This window comes from Vigna radiata, chromosome 5 (assembly GCF_000741045.1).
Source record: "Vigna radiata var. radiata cultivar VC1973A chromosome 5, Vradiata_ver6, whole genome shotgun sequence".
NCBI lineage: Eukaryota > Viridiplantae > Streptophyta > Magnoliopsida > Fabales > Fabaceae > Vigna > Vigna radiata.
In genome coordinates this window covers 631,427-639,466 of record NC_028355.1, presented here as the reverse complement: position 1 = coordinate 639,466, position 8,040 = coordinate 631,427, and the positions used below count along the sequence as shown (strand labels likewise).

The following is an 8,040-nucleotide window of genomic DNA, read 5'->3' as shown; positions in this document are numbered from 1 at the left end:
TGCTAATTGAGAAATGCGTTTGAAACAACAAATAAAGTTAAAAAACTTTGGTAAAAAAGACTAAAATCAGAGTTTTCCAAAGTTGAAGGACTAAATTATACGTTAGTTTGAAAGAGGGACTAAAACCAAAATCGTCCCAAAATATAGAGACTAAAAACATATTTAACCCTTTTTAAAAACATGCTAAATCTCATGTTCCTCAAACATAAGGTATAAAAACGTAAGGAAGATAATGAATTTTTTTATAAACAAAACAAAATATCCTACTTTAAATAAATTTTTACGATTTATTTAAATTGTTTATATTAATTCATAATCTTTTACATAATTAGACAATTTCCCTTTTCATTTTTAATTAAATAATCAAAGCCATTTCACTTTTTTTTTGCTTCCTTAGAACCTTTTCCTTTTGTTTTATTTTTTTTTAAATCATTTAATCATAGCCGAGCAAAGATGAATCTTTAAAAGATAAAAGATGGATATTATTGTCAGAGAAATAAAATAAGTCGACAATAAAGAAAATAGAAAGTACGAAAAAGGAACAGAGGAAAGCAGTGTCATTATTATTCAGCTCCCAGCTGCGTTTTTCTTTCTTCCGATTCTAACATACCCATCTTCCAATCAGGTAAAATTTCTCACCTTTTCTTCTTTTCTTCTCTCCCCATTTGACTTTGACCATTTTCGTTTTCTGTTCACAACTTATGGTTTCCAATATATTATCTATCTTGTTTACTCTTCTCTTTTGTCTGATCATGTGTTTGCTGACTGCTTGCTAAGGTTGTCGGTGATGCAATTGTTGGTTTTGTGGTGAGAGAAGGAGGTGTTGGGGGCGAAAATTTGCACTTGGTTTGTCTTTTTCTGATGGCACACGACTTAACGGGGCAGCTTGTGGGTTCAGAGATACATGGGTTTCACACCTTGCAGGGTACTTGCATTCTTCTCCTCTTACCTCTCTATTTGATTATGCTCATGTTTGGCTGAACCTACACTTTTATTAAGTTTCAATTTATTTTTTGAGAGCTTCCAACTTTTTTTAACGTTTCTTTGTGCCATGGTTTTATTTATTTTTTGGGGGGTTGGATTTTGTGTGGAATTTTGGCATGTTGGTTCTCTTGTAATCGGATTCGCAAAAATCTCTGAGCTGACAAAGTCTAGAGAAATAACACCCTCAGATGTTAAAATTTCTGATGGATTTATGTCTTGAGGTGCCTTTGTTTTATTCATTAAGGATTTTACTTGTAAGAACACAACTAAGAAACAAGCTTGTTACTCTCTCAAATGCATATGAAATACTTAGCCAACTTTTATCATCGAAGCATACTTTTAGTCAATTTTAATATATGATATATGATGACATGAATTGTATCACATGTAGATAAATTAATTGCATTTAAACTTTGTTCTATCTCTTAAAAAAATATTTTATGAAAAATTTCAAATGTTCATTATCTATATATATCATCAATCATGAAACCATTTTATCACTATAAGTTCTAATGTGTCTCATACAATAATATTATATCTTATTGCTTTATTATTCACAGATAAATAGACTTTCAGTTACTTTTGGGTGTGTGAATGTGTCTTCAAAATGTCTCCCACACTTATGACGCCTCTTCTTATTTGTTTTTGATCCATTGTCTTCCATTCTTATGGTGCTTAAAGTGACAGAAAAATAAGGTCAGCCAATAGAACTATTGAATACAATATAGTGCAATCCAAGGCACTTATGAATGTAGTTCCTTATAGATAATTACTCGTAAGCACTATGAATAAAGTAAGAGTTGCATAAAGAAAGACATTTCTTATTGAAATATTGGCAGATGCGTAGAGACAAGAATTGCATGTTCCATGCAGTCATGTTTTAAAAACAGAAACATATTACTCAAAGAAAGAGAATCTCAAGAACTTGTTTTTCTGTTAAGATTGTTGGATAGAAAATTTAACATATAAAGTTAGAACAATGAAAGAAATAGTAGAATATCCATCAGAATTAAAACACAAAAAATGTGTATAATAATCAGCATGAATATTAAATATAATAGATGAAAAAATTTAGGATAGTTTGGGTTGAATATTTATATATAAGTAAACTGGATTTTATATTTTGTGTTTTTCTCCTTTTCTCAAGAGCTGAGCACTATTTATGAGAATAAGACCCCAAACGCACTGCCTACAGAAGTGGCACACCCCGTTGAGAAACTAATTAATAAAGAATCCTTCAACTGAGAAAATCAAAAACAGAAAATATCTGTTTAACGTGTTAAATATGAATCCTATAAAAGAGGAATTAAGAAGATAGTGGGTAGTTTTACATATTAAAAAAAAAAAACTGATTTCAAAATAAACAGAATGATATTTTAGATTTTAAATTACGAATGTAATCTTATATTCCAACAGTTTTTTGTCTCCTAAAGATTCTAGAGTGTGATTTTGAATGCAACCTTGAAGTGAAGAAACAAAGTGCTGCTGGTTTGGTTGTAGATTGTTTCTCCTTCGTCAAGTGTGAACTTCTCTTGGTGTTTCTGTAGAAAACAAGTAATAGAGGATTTTGTTGATTGATCTAGTATTGGCTGCTGTTTAAACTTGATGAAGTTCAAACATTTTTGGAAGAACTGACAAGAAATCATTCCTTGAGAACTTAAATTATGGGTATTGGTACTGAAGTTAAAAAGAACATGGTACCACGGCAACTCTCCATTTTTTTGTGTTGTTTCCTCATATTAGAAAATGCTTTTCCTTGCTTGTCAAAAGGCTTGATATATAATTTTCTATTGACGCCAGAAATTAAAATTAACTTATGACTTTATTTTTTTTAAAAGACTTTGCTTAAAACTAAGGTGCATAGTTGAATTTGACTTATGAGAGAAACTGAATTCATCTTACCTTCATATTTTCTTCCTGCAAGTTAATATGAAGTAATTTATTGGAACTGTACTGAGCACTAACTTAAACTAAACTGAACTTCTCTGAAATATTATTAATAATAAATTCTATGTATTGTGTTCAGGATGATTATGAATAAATTGTTCTTCTTTATGCCATCATTTATAAGATTTACGAATTGTTATTTGTTATTATCTTATCAGATAGACAGTTGTGACTGGCAATGTTGTTATATATTAATTTGAAATTTGACATGCTCTAACAAAATGTTGCAACATATAGCTAGAAGGTTCATGATTGTACTAGGATTGGTCAAAAGACTCAGTAAACCAGCTGAGATGTCAAACATAAATATCTATAATAGCTTTTGTTAGGATGCAAACTGATTAAAGGAAGTACAAAGTTAAAACCTTTAGATGTGAAAGCATCGCTTTAAACTGTTTGTTGATTTGTTTTTCTAAATTAATTTCTTATTTGTGGCCCAGATCTGGATGTTAGTAATACTATGGAGGAAGCAAAAAGCAGATGGCTTCGTCCAAATGAGATACATGCCATACTCTGTAATTACAAATATTTCAAGATCAAGGCCAAGCCAGTGCATTTGCCCGAAAGTAATATGCTACTATTAACAGAAACTTGATGTTTGTAAATTAGATATGTATTGTCGTATAGATTGCTTCTCATCATTATCGTTCATGTATCTCAACTTCTATTTGTTATTTTTCATGTAGCATTTTTATTTTCTTGCTCCTGAGCATTTCATGTTTTGTAGAATATGCTATAAATTTGTGAACATGTAGATCTTTCACTCTTGTTGAAGCACATCTTAACAAAAAGTAAGATAGGCAAAAGAAGAAAAGGTTTTATACACAAATTTATGTATTGTTCAAGTGTGTGTTTTATGAGCATAAAGCAATGTGTAAAACCTCCATGATTAATTTTTGGCATTCTTCCTTCATAGATTTATGGAATGAAATTTTAGCTAGAGTAATATGTTTGCATCTAACTAGTAAAGTGTTTGCATTATCCAGAATTATGACGTTCAACAGGAGTCCAATCATTACTAATGTTGGATTATAATTTTGTTTGTAAAACAGGTGGTACTATTGTACTATTTGACCGCAAGATGCTTAGAAATTTCAGAAAAGATGGGCACAATTGGAAAAAGAAAAGCGATGGGAAAACTGTTAAAGAAGCTCATGAACACTTAAAAGTGAGGATTTCATTTCCTGGTTGTTTATTTGAAGTTTGGTGTTAGCAGCTACTCCATTCTGAACAAGTATCCTGGGGGTTTTATTGGTTCCTCCTGTGTTCAATTTGATCATTGAATGCTTTCTCCTACTATAGCAAAACTGGTCTTTTTTAATATAGTACCTAATGTTTTCTTGTGCCTTCCTCAATCCCGTTTAATTAGACTCTCGAATTAGTTTAACTAAAGTTTTGGTTTTTTGGAGTGGCCAGTGGCATCAGTTGATCAGTGTTTCTTCTTCTTTTAAGAAGACAGATGATGTGAAATAAATTAAAATTTGGAAAGTGATAATTATCTTAAAAGTACCGAATTTCAACTTATGGCCCAGTAATTAACTTTCATTCTATACTTTTTGGCTAGTTTTACCAAATCTTTATTCAGTAAGCTTTCTTATAAACTTTTAGCTAGCTTATTTACTAAATTTTTCAGAACTACACCTAACTGTATATGGCCAGTTTTTGTTATCTTGTAAATATAGAGGGGGACAAAATCATCATGTTTATGATCATCAAGTAGCCTCTTGCGTGTTTGGGCTAAATCTTTAAGGAAGCCACTAGAATTGGGTTAGTGGTGAGATAGTCAGATAGTTTTCATGAGATCATAGGTTTGAATGATATCTTATCTTGATACTAAAACAGGTTGAATATTGAAACAGTAGGAGCTTTCTAAAGCTCAGTTTTATTACCAAATTCAATTCAATGCGCTTTCTTCAATGAGCCATGGGTGGTAATTTAGTGTTCGGTCTTGGAGTTTTTGACATTATGTGGATTTAGACATCATTTACGTGCCATCAAAACCAGGTCTACGTAACCAAAAAAGAATATCTATACTGATATGTCTTATTAGGGGTTTCTATTTATGATTAATGTAGTTTTAGTTGTCCTTGAGGGCGAATGGGTAGTTTGTTCAGTCAATTAAAATCATAGCTGAAATTTCAAAGATAACCCACCTCCTAATATCAAGGAATCGGGTACTTACTCACACAATTGTTATGAAATGGTTAACCCATACATACAAGGATCCAAATTTCCCTAGCAAAGGCCCCTCTTTCAGAGGCTGACACCTGGCAGCCGGGTGAATTCGGGACTCCTCCTTTGTAGGAATAGGAGTCTCAACGAGGTTCAAACTCGAGACGTTGGGTTTGTTGCAAGACTCTGATACAATTGTTACAAAAAGATTAATCCATTCATACAAGGATCCAAAATTCCTTAACACTAACCCTCGACCAGAACAATTTCTGTTAGATTTAGGATTATTAATAGATTTATATCAATTATCTGTGCTTTGTTCATCTACAGTTTTAAACTTATTATATTTTTTAATCTTTTACTAATTAAAATACAGTGGTTGTTGAAAACTGCCACTAGCTTTAAATTCTAACACCATTAGTTTTGGCTTGACCAAGAGGACCGAGGAGGACTGCATTGCATTAAGTTTAAAACTTGGGGGACCAAACTAAAATTTTTAAAATTGAGAGGCCAAATTGAACTTTGTAAATAACTAGAGGGATTGAAAAAAGTAATTTAGTTTACTTTTATCATTCACATTAAGTGACAGGAGGGATAAACTATGCTTCCTCTTTACTCTTGTCTCCATATTACACCATATTTTTTCTATTATCAACTTCTCTTTCTACGGAATTTTGTTATATGAAATTCTAATGTTCAATTCAGTCACTAATTATCCATGTGTCTACTTTTTTTGCATTCCTTTATTCTTTTTTCTGTCTTCTTCAATCAGGTTGGCAATGAAGAAAGGATCCATGTATACTATGCACATGGCCAAGATAACTCGACCTTTGTCCGTAGATGTTATTGGTTGCTTGATAAGTATGTTTTGCTTGACTTTAGGTTCCCAATTCCAATATATCGTGCATGTCTTTATTTGTGACTGAATTAGTAATAGGGGTTATGTATTTCTTTCATTTTTATCAAAAAATAGAATAAAAGTAAGTTTGCTAATGGTAATGTGAGTTCCAATCGGTATGGTTTTGTTTTCAGGAATTTGGAGCACATAGTCCTTGTTCATTATCGTGAAACACGAGAGGTTGTGTTAGTCATTTTCTTTCTTCCTTATTCCTCTACAAAATTTAACTTCATGCCCGAATGAGGACTAAGATTTGCTATGTGCATGCTGCTTTGCATGATAGAAAAACCATATATTATCAGTTTATTGTAGAGATTATGATAAGATTGTATTGTTGAAATTCTGATAAGATTATAGAAATCTTACCATCTAGAGGCTAAAAATGTGTTAGCTTAGTTTATTGTTTTCCATGAAATATTTTCCTTATATTACCTCTGAGTCTTTGTACAATATTGCTATATGTATGATAGGGCTGGGCGACTCTCTCCCAAACATGCTTTTCAGTCCAAGAGATCTTTTCTTGTCTCTGTTTTGTTGGTATTAGAGCTCGCATTACGGACCTGATCATTTGATGTCTGGATGCCAAAAGTTTTCCATAAGAATAGTGTCTCACACTGTTTTTAAATTTGTGTGGTTGGAAATTTCATTTATTCTCATGCAAATTGCTTTGGTTGTTTTATTTATTTTTTCTTTTTTTATTTGGGGAGAGGAGGGGGAATAAATTGGTCTGGTTGGAAATATGCGATGTTGTTTGCCAATGCATATATTTAAAGGCATCTCAAGCTAAGAAAAAGCTCCTCTAGAGAGTTTGTGTCTAAAGTGAGCAAGGGGTGTATCCACCTAAAATTTTAGTAAAATAATACTCTAATTCAAATTAAATCGAAGGTGTATACATCCTTACTGAATTTAGAGGAGCCTTTTCCTTCCACTGTTGGATATGTGCCATTTATGCTTTCTCATTTGAACTAGTTACTGAATAATTTGGTTTTCTAACCTTAAAAGCTTGGTGGTGGTTTATGATACAGATACAATTGCAAAGTTCTCCTGTTACACCTGTAAATTCAAATTCAAGTTCTGTCTCTGACCCAGCTGCATCTTGGATTCTAGCAGAAGACTTAGATTCTGGGGCGAAAAGTGCTCACAGTGCTGGTGAGAAATAGCTTTTAGATGATTCCAGTCCACGTTCTTACAAGTTATATTCATAAGGCTTTCAATATGAATGACTTATTACATTTCTTTGTGATATTGTGTTAGACCATTAAAGGTCTATACAAGGTAGAATAAAAGAGGAGTCAGCTAAACACGTGTAAGGAGAGTAGGGAGCAAGGCAAACACGTAGGGGGTGAGACAAACACGTGTTAGGAGCAAGGTGGGTTACGGGTTGTTAGAAGAGAGAGAGAATAAATAAGAATCAGAATAGGGAGAGGGGATCGGATCTTTTGGAGTGCCTTTTAGGTAGAGACTGGAGCGTGATTCCAGTGGAGGAAGGGAGGCTTCCTTGGGAAATACTCTTTTGTTTACTGTTCATCCATATTTTTACAGATAAATACAGTTTATATTCATACCTTTCTTTCTTACTGTTGGGAGTGTGTGTGTGGATTGTTCATCTGTTACGTTCCTTGAGTAAAGGAACCTAACAGGTTTCCGGATCGGAGGAAGCTGGAGCGACGAAAAATGGAGGGGCGAATGGTGGCGATGGAGTCGACGGTGGAAGAGTTGAGGGCGGAGATGCGAGAAATGACCAACGAGTTTCGGCGAGCCTTTCGAAGACGCTCCAAGAACCGAGACCGGAGCTCGGAAGGGAGTCGAGAGTCTGTTAGTGGCGAACGCGAGCGANGCTCGTCGGAGACGTCGGAGGAAGAATCGGAAGACGAACGAAGGGAAATCCATCGCAGCTGGATGAAGCGTGTTGAGCTTCCAACTTTTGAAGGGATTGACCCCATGGGCTGGATAGCAAAGGCTGAGAAGTTCTTCGACATACAGGAAGTGACAGAGAAGGAGAAGATGAAGTTGATTTATATATGTATGGAGGGAAGTGC

The 8,040-nt window shown here is 33.6% G+C and overlaps 1 protein-coding gene across 1 annotated transcript in view; it reads left to right on the top strand.

Annotated features, from left to right (window-relative positions):
• The first annotated feature begins 489 nt into the window (after positions 1–489).
• Positions 490–8,040, top strand: part of LOC106760125 (calmodulin-binding transcription activator 5) — a 16,546-nt gene continuing 8,995 nt past the window's right edge. Inside the window, exons 1-7 of the mRNA XM_014643563.2 lie at positions 490–625; positions 778–925; positions 3,372–3,497; positions 3,984–4,099; positions 5,876–5,964; positions 6,136–6,181; positions 7,027–7,150. Coding sequence (XP_014499049.1) covers positions 862–925; positions 3,372–3,497; positions 3,984–4,099; positions 5,876–5,964; positions 6,136–6,181; positions 7,027–7,150 — 565 coding nt within the window. The 5' untranslated portion in view covers positions 490–625; positions 778–861. The remainder of the gene's footprint in view (positions 626–777; positions 926–3,371; positions 3,498–3,983; positions 4,100–5,875; positions 5,965–6,135; positions 6,182–7,026; positions 7,151–8,040) is intronic.